The sequence below is a fragment of the Zalophus californianus genome, chromosome 2 (assembly GCF_009762305.2).
Source record: "Zalophus californianus isolate mZalCal1 chromosome 2, mZalCal1.pri.v2, whole genome shotgun sequence".
Taxonomy (NCBI): Eukaryota; Metazoa; Chordata; class Mammalia; order Carnivora; family Otariidae; genus Zalophus; species Zalophus californianus.
Genome location: NC_045596.1, coordinates 187,473,175 through 187,486,995, shown reverse-complemented (window position 1 = coordinate 187,486,995; position 13,821 = coordinate 187,473,175). Strand labels below are relative to the sequence as shown.

Sequence of the window (13,821 nt, the reverse complement as noted above, 5' to 3'; positions counted from 1 at the left end):
CAGACTCGAGCTCCCAATAAACACTCCCCACAGTTCACTCTGCCTTTGTAGCTCCCGATCTAAACAGATGACATGAACGCTCTGAAAACCGACTAGGGACACAGAGATTTGAGGTCTCTATAAATGAAAGCACCTAAAATATGAAAACCTATTTCCCTTTTTACAGTAAAAGTATCTTCTGAAATGTAACATTTTTTCTCTATGTAAAACGTGGTTACGGCACATTTTCTCTATTTGCATCCAATCGAAATAGGAAAGGAAATCTGTTGCAAGATAGAAGAGAGAACCCTCCTACGTACCTTTCTTGCACTCATCTCTACAGACATGTTTTCACCTGCTTCAATTTCGTAAGTGTCTGACCTGTACCGAAGAACAAACCGTCAGTATCTTGCACCTATTTTTTTTTCACGTCTTGTGTAAGTCACTCATCCAATATTAAAACAAGCTCACTTTCATGAGGAGATTTCCCACTTGTCCTGGGCGGGCTTGCCACCTTCCCAGAGTTATGGGTCATCTCCCACATCTTCCCATGCCCAGGCCACATCAGTTTATTCTTGGCGGGCAAGTAGGCGCCCCAATACTGCACCACCTTGTGGTCATGCCCCAGAACTGCACTTTCCCCCACGTTACCACTCCCGGGTACATACATGGCCCATCATTTGAAATAAAAGCTTATCCGCAGACACCAGCCCCATCATTAGGGGATATAAAAGGGAAGCCCTTCTTTTTCCCTTTGAAAAGGAAAAAAAAAAAAAAAACCAACCCTAAATTTCCGATGAGAGATGAGAGTTCACTTTTCCACTCAATTCAACATTCATTTGACGCCAACTTGTACGCCATGCATTCAGAACGCAGGGGGCCCCCTGAAGGTGGCAGCATACCAGGGAGAGAAGACCGGCAGTTCAGAAAGATGGCACTGGAAGGTGTGGGGTGGGCGGGCCAGAGGGGAGAGAGCGGTTCTGGAAACGAGGGACAGCAGGCCCCCCCTGCTGCAGGAACGCGGCGAGAGGGACAGGTGGCCAGACCGTGGCAGGGGCATGGAGAAGACAAATGGGAACGGCCAGAGCAGAGAAGCTACCGGGAGTGACTCCCACGGGACAGCAGGGCAATAAATCTAGAGACTCTCAAAGCAGCTTGCTGTCACTGGGTGAGAGACGAAAGGACTGAGCTTGGTTTTGCCTTTGTTGAATCCAAGGTGCCTGTGGGCGTCTAGGGACATATGGCCAATCTGCAGGACATGGAGGGCCCCGGAGAAAGGCTGGGCAGGACAGACAGACAGACTCGGGGCGCAGTGGCATCTGGGTAGCTAACACCATGAGAGTAACACGGGGCGGTGGGGGGGGGGGGCAGGTGGAGAGGAGAGAGCCGAGAGCAGCATCACCTGCGCACATAAATAGGGGAGAGGGGAAGGAGATCAAGGAACAAAGACCCTAACATCCCTGGTGAGGATCTGGGCCTAGAGGCTGATGCCTCCGTGAGTCCTGGGAAATTGCTCTCTCTCGTCCCTGCTGCCCCGACTCCCCTTCGTGTCCGTATAAATGGATCCAAGACCTAAATGGGAGACCTGAAACCATCAAAATCCTAGAGAACACAGGCAGTAACCTCTTTGACATTGGCCGTAGCAACTTCTTACTAGGTATCTCTCCTGAGGCAAGGGAAACAAAAGCAAGGGCCTTCATCAAGACAAAAAGCTTCTGCACAGCGAAGGAAACAATCAACAAAACTAAAAGGCAACCTACTGAGTGGGAGAAGACATTTGCAAATGACATATCTGATAAAGGGTTAGTATCCTAAATATATAAAAGGAACTTGCAAGGGGCACTTGGGTGGCTCAGTCGGTTAAGGGTCTGCCTTCGGCTCAGGTCATGATCCCGGGGTCCTGGGATTGAGCCCCACATCGGGCTCCCTGCTCTGCGGGGAGCCTCTCCTCCCTCTCCCTCTGCCCCCCCAACCCTCCTGCTCACTTGCTCTCTCTCGCTCTCAAATAAATAAAATCTTTAAAAACTTTCATTTCTTAAAAAAAGAAACTTACAAAACTCAACACCCAAAAGGCACATAATCCAATTAAAAAACGGGCAGAAGACTTGAACAGACATTTCTCCAAAGAAGACATCCAAATGGCTAAGAGACACATGAAAAGATGCTCACCACCACTTACCATCAGGGAAATGCAAACCAAAACTACAATGAGATATCACCTTACACCTGTCAGAATGACTAAAATCAATGACACAAGAAACAACAGATGTTGGTGAGGATGTGGAGAAAGGGGAACCCTAATGCACTGTTGGTGGGAACGCAAACTGGTGCAGCCACTGTGGAAAACAGTATGGAGCTTCCTCAAAAAGTTAAACAGCAAATTGCACTACTGGGTATTTACCCAAAGAATACAAAAACACTAATTCAAAGGGATATATACATCCCGATGTTTATAGCAGCATTATTTACAATAGCCAAATTGTGGAAACAGCCCAAGTGTCCAGCGACTGATGAATGGATAAAGTGGTATGTATATATATACAACAGGATGTTATTCAGCCAACAAAAAAAAATATGAAATCTTGCCATTTGCAGTGACACGGATGGAGCTAGAGAGTATTACGCTAAGTGAAGTCAGTCAGAGAAAAACGAATACCATATGATTTCACTCATATGATATTTAAGAAACAAAACAAAGGAGCAAAGGGGAAAAAAAAAAAAAGAGCGGGAGGCAAACCAACTCTTAACTACAGAGAACAAACCGGTGGTTCCCAGAGGGGAGGAGGGTGGGGGTTGGGTGAAATAGGTGATGGGATTAAGCAGTGCACCTGTGATGAGAACCTGGCGATTTGAATTAAAATAAAAACTTTAGTATATGTGCTGCTCGAAATTAAAAAAAAAAAAAAAAAGCTTCTCCCTCCCTCCTTGTTTTACCTCAAAGCTAAAACCCCCTTCACAAGCATGTTTTCTAGAATAGTCTGTTGTCAATTATAATTACTTTGGGGCTTTTTAGATTAAATTGGACTTTTATAACTGAGGTAGAATTGACATATATTAGTTTCAGGTGTACAACATGATCATTTGCTACTTGTACACACTGCAAAATGATCTCCCCAATAAGGCCAGTTAACATCTGTCACCATACAGAGCTACAAAATTTTTCTTGTGACAAGAACTGTTAAGATCTACCTACCCTCTTATGGGTGTTATGCACAAACAATGAATCATGGAACACTACATCAAAGACTAATGATGTAATGTATGGTGATTAACATAACAATAAAAAAATTAAAAAAAAAAAAGATCTACCCTCTTAGCAACACAGTATTAGCTACAGTCACCCTGCCGTAATACATCCCCAGGACTGTTTTCTAGGACTGGAAATATGTAACTATAATTAGTTACTGTAAGTAATGTTATTTTCTGAGATCAGGTTTTCATGTACCAGTTCTCTTGAGGAAAAACCGAAGTTGGCTCTGAGGATCTTTAGAAAGCTTCAGTTTTGTAAGCTTCTATCTTAGAGAGCTTCTCAGAAATTCCATTGACCATGAATAAACAACTGCCTGAAATGTAACCATACCTTTTCTCCACTTCTTTTCCTTGAGGAGTTGAGGGGATGGACGACCCGCAGTGTTTGGAGAATTCCTCTTCATCAGCATATATAGCAGTGCTATGTAAAGGAGGGTCTAGAAAAGATTATTTAAAAAAAAAAAATGCCACTTTAGAAGTCTGGCAGCTTGGGCAGTGTCTACGCCCTTTACCAGGGCAAGCTCAGTCTGAACGACTCACCACCATACAGGTGACTTACTCCCCAAATGCTTTTGAGCTCGCACCTCAACACCAAGAAATTTAAACCGTTTCACTAGTACATACGTGGACATTTATCAGTTATAACCTGTATTACTGTATTTACATACTATGTGGGAATTTTTTAATGAGCTAAAAGAAATCTAAATAGGAAGCCTGGCATTCTCTGTTCTCACCCGATGGAGCGTCACGGCTCTTTCCCACTGCTGGGAAAGGCCCAGAAAGGACTCAGAGTAAAGGGGGGCATTCCTACCTGCTCAGGTCAATTGGCCTCAGCACGCCAGGCCAAGCTGCTGGCTGACAGGGGGAGCTTGGGGGTGGGTGGCGGCCAGCGATTGCTGCAGGGTGCCTGGTAAAAGCCAAGCAACCATTGCTTCATGCTCAAATTTTAGCACGGCGGTATAGATTTAAAAGACAGCTGTTCAAATAAACAGCTGCTTAAGTGATGAACATTATCAATGCACGATTTTAAAGTTAGGAGTATATTCTGTGTTGCCCTCAACCAAGGAAAGGGATTTATTTACAACTGCAAATAACAAAGAATAAAAGAAAAAAACCAATCCCAAACCTCCATAGGTAACCAGTCATCCAAACTGGACTCTCACACAGAGAGATAACCCAATTTTAATAAGATAAATAATCCGATTTAAAAATGGATATATGATCTGAAGAGACAGCTCTTAAAAAGATACACAAGTGGCTAATAAGCACATAAAAGGATGTTCAAGATCATTAGCCACTGGGGAAATACAATTCAAAACCACAATGAGGTACCATTTTCCATCCACTGAGATGGCTATCATCAGAAAACACCCAAGTGAGAATGTGGAGAAACTAGAACCCTCACGGACTGCTAGTTGGAAATGTAACGTGAATGTTGCAGCCTCAGTGGAAAATGGCGTAACGAGGCCTCAAAAACGCGAACACAGGATCCAGCAACCCTACGTCTGCATCTGTACCCTGAAATGAAAGCGGGGACTCAAACAGATGATCGTACGTCCATGTTTACGGCAGCATTATTCACAGTCATCAAAACGTAGAAGCAACCCCAGTGTCCATGGACAGATGAATGGAAATACACAGAGGATGGAATATGATTCAGTTTTCAAAAGGAAATTCAGACACGTGCTACAACACGGGCGGACTCTGAAGACATACTGCTAAGTGGAAAAAAAAAAAAAGGCACGAAAGGAAAAATACTGTAGGAATCCTCTCATATGAAGTATCTAGAGTAGTCAAATTTCTAGAACCAACAAGTTGGGCTGGGAGGCGTGGGCAATGAGGAGCTGTTGTCTAGCGGGCCGACTCTCAGGTAGGGGCAAATGGGAAGGTTCTGGAGGTGGACAGTGAGGAGAGCTGCACAACGGCGTGAACGTGCTGATGTCACAGAACTGTACTCTTAAAAATGGTGAAAACGGTCAGTTTCACAGTCTGTAGAGGTTACCACACAAACGCAATGAGATAGCACTTCACGCTCCTGGCCAGAATCAGACAGTCAGTGATAGCAAGGGCCGACCAAGCTGCAGGGAGACTGGGGCCTCGTGCATTGCTGGGTGGGGGCGGCTGCTCGGTAAGGCAGTTCCTCAAAACGGTGACGGGGCATGACCATACGACTTAGCAGTTTCCCCCTCAGGTACAGACCCAAGAGAAATGAAGACACAGGTCCGTACAAAAACTTGTATATGAATGTTCACAGCAGGATAAACTCATACTGGGCCCACAGGGGAAACAACCCAGGCTCAGTCGGTTAAGTGTCCGACTCGTGATTTCGGCTCAGGTCATGATCTCAGGGTCTTGAGATCGAGCTCTGTGCTGGGTGTGGAGCCTGCTTAAGATTCTCTCTCGCCCTCTCCCTCTGCCCCCCCTCCTCTAAAAAATAATAAAAATTAAAAAAAAAATTATGGGGTTTCTTTTGGATTCAGATCTTTTACATTTAAATTTCCTTTAAATAAGTAATTAAAACATTTTAATAAAGCCATAACAAAAGATGTATTCTGGTAATGCTTACCTTATAAAACGTACAATATTCTTTTATTAACAAAAGACGAGACTAGAAGATACTGGAGACCGAATTAAAAATATGTCAGAGGGTACAGGTTTTCAAAATGGCCTTTAAACTTATTCCAGCAACAATGTCTGATCACTGCTGATCTCAACGCTGATCTCAAAGCACCTGGCACTTTCTGTTCAGTTTTGGCCTGTGGAGTGGCCAGTGAGGACACAGCCAGAAGCAGGCCCAGATGGACAACTCACATACTCCCGGTCAACTGGGTACCAGCCCTGTTTTCCTCACATTCCAAGGAACACAGGTGAAGCTCTCCCCGCCGGCTCTCCTGAAGGAACCTCTGACTCAGTGTATTAAGGAAAAGGGAAAATTACCCCTCTTCTCCTCCCTAAATTAAAGCCCCTTACTGAATGACTCTATTGGTGGTGTGGAGTGAGAAACACAGTTCATATTCTTCTTGTTACAGAGTACTGTAACGGGTAATCCTGACAGGACTGGCTTGTTGACAAATGCTACTAGAAGAGTTCCACCCTGATAAATGTTTACAGAGTTTTTAGTTCCAACGTATCTAGAAGTGAGGAAAATTAACTCAAATTATCAAGTACTCCCCCAAACGCTATAGTCGTATGCAGACATCGGGTTTTTATATTTGAAGATATTTCCATATTTTTATCAGTAACTAGCCTAAAGTTTTTAGGATAAACTACTTTAAAATTTTTAGGATAAAGATTTAAAATACTAACCAAAGATTTCGTAAGGTTCTTCATCTTTCTCATTTTCACCCAGTCTGCCGATGCTGGAGATAACAGAATTATCAGGAAAATCAAATACATCAGTAGGCTTCTGCTTTGGGCCGGCTTTCTAAAAGTAGACAAAGTCAAAGTCATTGAATTGGCTCTACCAAACAGGAACAGGAATCAGCTTTGTAGCTGATTTATTTAGCAAGGACAATTCTGCTATTAGTGCCGCCTAATGAAATGATCCTTAACACGTGCTGCGGGGAGAAACACAGACCACTTTGACAAACTAAGGCAGGGACTGGAAAATTTTTCTATAAGGGACCAGAGAGCAAATATATTAAGCTCTGCATCTGTTGCAACTACTCAGCTGCTATTGACTGAAAGCAGAGAGCAACGATGCAGAAAGAATAAACATGGCTGTGTTGCAATAACACTTTATTTACGAATACGGAAATTTGCATTTCAGATCATTTTCCCCTGTCATGAGATGTTCTTCTTTTGATTTTACTTCAACCTTTTAAAAATGTAAAAATCATTCTTAGTCCAAAAAACAGGGGGCAGGCAAGATTTGGCCTATGGGTCATAGTTTGCCGACTCCTGATCTCGGGCGAGCTCTGGGCCCTCTCTCCAGAAATACGCCCATATATCTGAAAGTTCCTAAGGATACGAGGTGGCGGGGGGACTCCCAACCAAAGGAGAGAGACAAAGGTTTATGGTTCCATATACTAACAAGCCCCATGAAGTCTGCTGCCCCAAATCCTCATGAATAGACCAAAACATACAGAAAATGAGAAAAGCTTCCATCATAACTCTGGAAAATGTGCAAGGGTGCCATTAACAGATGAGAAAGTATGAGAAAATTCCAGAAGATATAAAGAAGATGGAATAAACTGAACAACAAAAAACAAAACTTTCCCATTTATAGACCTTCCATCTCCCCTGAGGCAAACTGGCCTCCGGCATACAGCTGCCTTCAAGGGAAGAGGTCGGGAGAGCTGAGAAATCCTCCTCGGGCACTCCGGACTTCCGGCTAAGGCAGGCTGGGAGCGGGGCTGAAGAACCTGGAGAAACCCATGCCAGGTACGCTGGATGTTAGCCACCAAGGGCAGAGAGCTGAGAGAAATCCATCCATAGAACAAGCAAGCTAGGGCAGGGGTGGGAGCCCAGAGCTGAGCGCAACCTTTGCAGAGGTGTCCCAGGCCTTCCCGCAGGACAAGGAGGGGGTTAGGGCAGCAGGTGGAGAGAGAGCAGAGCTCACAAGACAGGAGGGCAGGGCAGAGAGCAGACAAAACCCCCGACTCCCTCCACCCTGAAAGCAACCACTCTCAGACGTCGTTAAGGTGGGTTTCCACTGCCAAGTGGATGAGCCATTGGAAAATAATATGAAATGAGCCATGGAGAGTGCTGAAGAAATATACCCGCCTTTAACGTACATTTATTTTAAGACCCTGAAGAGAAACTATAATACGGACTAAATCAATAGCATGAAATCATAAACAATTGTGGGAAACAAATGGAGAAGTGGTTAAGTGAAAAAAGCAAAATACAGAGAGGTGTACACATTTTTATAGGATATCAATTATCCAACTGGGAAAAAAACAAAAAACAAAACGGAGGCCCAGAAAAAAAGATTCAAAATGTTAACAGTGGTTATTTCTTCCAATATACTGGCAAACATGGGAGGAAAAGGAGTATGCTTTTCGTCACAATAAAACACTGAGTTCACCCAGTGAAATCTATGAGATTCGAAGGTTCCCATGAAACGTGTTATTTATCATCAATTATGAGAGAATCACATTAAAATATGAAGATAACTTACATCTTTTGTGGAATGCGTTCTTCCTACAGTGTTCTTTGAAGATCTCACACTATTAAACAGCAAAAACACAAACAGGAGTAAATATTTAAAATAACCGGGGAAGCACCCTAACTTGCAACCCTCTCTAAGCATTTTTTCTCCCCAAATTATATTCCTTGTGAGTTGCACGAATAGTGTGCACCCAGTGCAAGTCAGGTTCTGGCCAAATCATTTCAGAAAACAGAACCCGTATCTCACACATATTTTTTGCAGGTCAGATCATATCACCGGTGTATAAAGTCGCATCCCTCTCTCCCTCAGAGACACAGACACTCTTCATCCTGCTGTTATCCTCGGCCCTGAGGACAAGTCAACAGCAGCGACCGACCCTTTCTGCAGAACTGAGCAAAAGGGAGGTGCACTGGCATTTACAAAGCACCTGACACCTGTTGCACCCCGTGCCTGGCTCTTGCACATACATTTTCTCATTTGGCTCTCACAGTCCTATAAAGCAGAAGTGAAGCCCATGTTGTGGACGTCGATTCACCCGAAGCCCAGCACACAGCCAAGGAGAAGCCTGCGTTAAAACGTGCACCAGTTCAAATCCAGCTTCCTTCCTTCCGACCCTTCATGCCCCTCCACTGGGCATTAGGATAGAAGGATAAAGCTGTACATCTTCGAGCTTCAAGTAAACAAGATGTAAAAACAGGGACTAAAATACAAGCTGGAAATAAGAGTGGCAGGAAATATTAGCGCCAGTGCAGGTGTATCGAGTATCCTTCGTGCACCAGGCATTGTACTAGGGCACTGGGAATGCTCTGGGAAATTTCCATACTCAGCCCCTGACGTTATTTATTTAGTTTTTTAGGATTTTTATTTATTTATTTCACAGAGAGAGAGAGCACAAGTAGGCAGAGCAGCAGGCAGAGGGAGAGGGAGAAGCAGATTCTCCGCTGAGCAGGGAGCCCGATGCAGGGCCCGAGCCCAGGACCACGACCCGAGAGGAAGGCAGCGGCTTAACCGACTGAGCCACCCAGGCGCCCCAGCCCCTGACTTTACAACATGCGACGCAGACACCTATTTGTAGGTAGCAAAATCAGCTTAGTGTGTCTGAATCCATATTTGAGTAATGTTGTATTTGATATAATTTCAAACTTACAGAAAAATCACAAGTGTAAGAACATTCTGCATATCCTTCAGCCAGGGTCACCAACTGTTTACATTTTCTCATATGCTTTCTGTGTATATACGTAAACTAGAGACACCGTGCACTTTTACCCCTAAATAATTCAGTGTCTCTCCTAAGGAAGAGAGCATTATATCGCATCTTCACGGTACAATTTCCATAAGAAAATTAACACTGATATGATTATATAATCTACAGTCTATATCCAGATTTCATCCGTTGCCCCATCATGTCCTTTAAAAATGTTTTTCTGCGTTTTCAAAGAGGAAATACAAAAGAATATAAAATATAAGATTGCACTGGACATTGTATCTTCATAAACTCTGGTTCTACATGTGTGTAGTGCACATTTATGTACAGAGATGTAAAAATATCATTATTGTGAATCACAAACAAAAAAGGTGAACTCCTCAGAGCGGCGGTTTTGAAACTTCTGGCATCAGGATCACCTCTGGAGGGCTTCAAACCCAGATGGCTTGGCCCCACCCCTAGAGTTTCTGATTCAGTAAGCCCAGGATGGGATCTGAGATTTTGCATTTCTAACAAATGCAAGGAACCACACCTTAAGAACCTCTGCTCTACTGGATTCTCAGCTCCCAAGAAGAAGAGAGAACAGGTCTTCATTTTACGGCATTTACGATTCTAGGGTTTCAGAAAAGTGACTTATCAATGGTCATACAGCCAAGGAACAGAAACAGGACTAAAACCCATTGGCTCCTGCCTCCTCTGTGCTTAAGAAAAAGTCAGGTTTCCTCCTTACCTTAGGGTAGGAGCAAGGTGAGGTTTCCGAAAGACAGAAACCTCTGTGATACCATATGTAAGATTTTTGGTATATGTGCCCCAGTGCGCTTCAGGGGGAGGGGTGAACAGATTTCAGGAGTCTCAAAGACAAGAATGTTACATGTATACACCCACCCCCCCCCCACACACATATGGAGAGAGAGGGTGAAAAAATGGGGAAGGGGAAGGGGAAGTGGGGGGAGAGAAACAAAAGCTACCTGGCCTATCAGAATAAGCTTAACTCTTTTGTCAGGTGATGTTCCGGCCCACATTCTTTCCTGATCCTCCCCTCCATCGGCAGAGGCTTCCGTTCTTCCCCACCAGCCACAGGAGTCTAGTCTGTTTATTCCACCTGCCTGCTCTAGCCTTTCCCCGCCCTATGCTCTGCTTGGCTCACCTTCCACAGTCAGCTCGCATCTAAAATGCCACCTCCTCCAGGCAGTCTTCCCACCGCCCTGGAGAACTCCTGGTTTTGTATGACCTTGTGTACCCACTGTGGCAAGCCGCGACCCCTTTAGCGCTCAAGACACCGCCAGTGGGCCAGACGTCCACGAATCCATTAAAAATAACATTTTGGCGAGAGGTTTGGCAGCCTATATTTAAATGCATGCCCTTTTTGATAAACAAACAAAAACCAAGTGCTTGACCCATCCCGGAGCGCCCCTTTTTAAAAAATAACAAGCGGCAGCTTGGTCTCCCGGCTGGAGATTCGGTTCAGCTTTAAGGTCTGTGTTACAAAACCACCAGGGTCTTGAAAATAAGAATACTGACGACCAGCCGGAGTGCAAACGTTTCTAGAACGTAATGTGTGGCAAGCAGGAGGCACTCGATGCGTTATTTGCTGGATATTTTGTTTCAAAATATTTTGAGTCTACTTTAGACTACACCCGCCCACGCAAAGCTAGCATTAGCAAACGTTCTTTTCCACCCTCCGGGCACAGGGTTCAGCTGCTAACTCCTTTAAATCTTGCGGCAACCCTATGTAGTCGGGACAATTATTCCCATTTTGCAGGCGGAAACCGCGGGCCTGAGCGAGTTCCACGGTGGCAGAGCCAGGGAGCGTCGCTGCGCAGCACGAACAGCTCCGAGAGGCACAAACACCGCACTAGAGGAAGGAGATAAAGCCTGTCCCCAGCCCGCGTACCCCCGGGCTGCACAACTTACCCGCCCCGACCCGGGCACCGCACCCGCCGCGGCGGGGCCATCCGAACCTACCGCTCTCCCCGCAGTCTGAGCCCGGAAAGCTCCCGCCAAACCCCGCGCCGCTCCGTGCAGCCAATCAGGGCCGAGCACGCTCGCCCGCCCCCCAAGCCCCTCCCCGGACCTTGAGCGCCAGCGGGCCCGGGGCTCCTCCCCGTCCTGGAGCGCGAGAGAAAACCCGGTCTGGAGTTCTGGGAAAGCTGGAGTCCACGCCTTACAACCAATTGCTGATGGTCTCTGAGACGTCAGCAGTTTGCCGGGCTTTTCCTCCCACCCGCGCGCCGCGCCAGTTTGCCAAAGCTCCGCAGTTCTTCAGCCGCGTGGGCCCGCCCACGGGGCGGGGAAAGGGAGGAGCCGGAGCTGAAAAGAGGTGGTGCGGTCGCTCTGTGGACCCGATCCAAAGCTCCTTAGGGCTTCGGCTTAGAACGATGCGTCGCAAAAGGGCAGGATTTGACTCCGCTGCTGCCCTCGACCAGCTGTGTGAGCTGCGCGTGTTATTTTACCTCTATTCCAGTTTGCTCATTGCAAATGGGGAGGGCCCCTTCTGGAGCTAATATTCTCCTATTCTTTTCTTTGCTTAAAAATGTATTATTGTCCTGCAAATCAACGTTGGGCCCTAACCACACCGTAAATAAAAATGTACTTAAAATGGATCAAAGACCTAAACTTGAAAACTATACAACTCCTAGACGAAAACAGGCAAAAAGTTCATGACATTGAATTTGGCGATGATTTCTTGGATATGAGGCCAAAAGCACAGTTCGGGATGATGAAAAAGTTCTGCAGATGGGTAGAGTGGTTGGTTGCCTAACCTGAATGTACTGAAGTAGTGCCGCTCAAGTGTCGAGTTAAAACTGATTAAAATGCTACATTTCATGTAATGTATATTTTATCACAATAAAAAGTTACAACGTATTTCATGCACACAAAAGAATAGAATATATATAATGTACGGATAAAAAGGAACACCCATGGGGCGCCTGGGTGGTTTAGTCAGTTAAGCATCAGGCTGGTGATTTAAGGCTCAGGTCATGATCTCAGGGTCATGAGATCCAATCCTCCCCACCCCCCACTAACGTGGGCTCTGTGCTGGGCATGGAGTCCGCTTAAGACTCTCTCTCTACCGGGTGCCTGGGTGGCTCAGTCGGTTGGGCTCTGCATTCGGCTGGGGTCCTGATCCCAGGATCTTGGGATTGAGTCCCGCGTTGGGCTCCCTGCTCTGCGGGGCATCTACTTCTCTCTCTGCCCTCCCTCCCCACCCCCTCTCAAAAAAAAAAAGCACCCATGTACTCACCACTGGATTAGAAAATAAACCATTATCCCCCCCCCAGCAATAACCACTCTTCTGACTTGTCGTCAGACCCACAAACACAAGACTTAGAAAACTTTTCCCAGAAAATGGAGCTACCTTGATAAATCCCTAAATAATGTATGAATTACTGTATTGTTCTAAACTTTATATAAATGATATTTGGTGTGTATTCTGCAAGTGCTCTTAATCAAAGCTATGATTTTTAGATTTAGCCACATCAATGCATGTAGCTGTAGATCATTTTTTTTCCTTGTCTTTGGAATGCTTTAAGTAAATATTCCACATTTTATTTCTCCATTCCCCTGTGTATGGCTACATCAGTTGTCTTCAGTCTTTTTGCTCTTACCAACAATGCAGTGCTAAACATTCTTGTGTCTCACATGACATATGTCTGAGAGTCTCTCTAAGGATAGACTCAGTAGTAATATTATCATTTCATAGGACAATGACATTTTCAGCTCTCCATGGTAATGTCAATTTTTATACCCTGTTTGGTAGACTACAATTTAAATCCCCCATCAGCAGTATATAAAAGTCCCCTTGGCTCTGTATACTTTTCAACACTTAGAGCTTTCAAGAGTTTTACATTTTTACCTAACTAGTGAGCTGAAATGCTATCCTATTATGTATTTAATTTGCATTTTCCTTAAGTCCATCATCTTCTCATTGTTTATAGGTCCTTCCTGATTCCTCCTTAGTGAAATAACCCCACCCAGGAATTACTTGGGCAATTACCAACGAAGAGTAAAATACCTTTGAGGAATTGAAAGTACCTCCCAGCTGATGGGTAGAAATAGGGTCCCTGGAGCCACAGAAATCTGTGGATTTCCTATCCACCCTTAAGAGAGTGGGTAGGTAGTTCCATTTTCTGGGAAAAGGGTTGTAGGTCTTGTGCTTGTGGGTCTGAAAACAAAACAAAACAAAACAAAACAAAACAAAACTGCCCAACTGTCAAGACAGGAAGAGGTTCAGCACTCTGGATGAAATAAAAACTCAACCCAAGTAGGGTTTAAA

At 45.0% G+C, this 13,821-nt stretch overlaps 1 protein-coding gene across 4 annotated transcripts in view; it reads right to left on the bottom strand.

Moving 5' to 3' along the window:
- Positions 1 to 11,524, bottom strand: part of CENPU (centromere protein U) — a 34,582-nt gene extending 23,058 nt beyond the window's left edge. For all 4 annotated transcript variants that reach the window (XM_027598393.1, XM_027598395.1, XM_027598394.1 and 1 more), the window contains exons 1-5: positions 11,460 to 11,524; positions 8,351 to 8,399; positions 6,535 to 6,652; positions 3,560 to 3,665; positions 300 to 360 (exon numbers count right to left, since the gene is read on the bottom strand). In XM_027598393.1, the coding sequence (XP_027454194.1) occupies positions 300 to 360; positions 3,560 to 3,665; positions 6,535 to 6,652; positions 8,351 to 8,399; positions 11,460 to 11,500 (375 nt within the window). In that variant the 5' untranslated portion in view covers positions 11,501 to 11,524. The remainder of the gene's footprint in view (positions 1 to 299; positions 361 to 3,559; positions 3,666 to 6,534; positions 6,653 to 8,350; positions 8,400 to 11,459) is intronic.
- Positions 11,525 to 13,821: the final 2,297 nt, after the last annotated feature.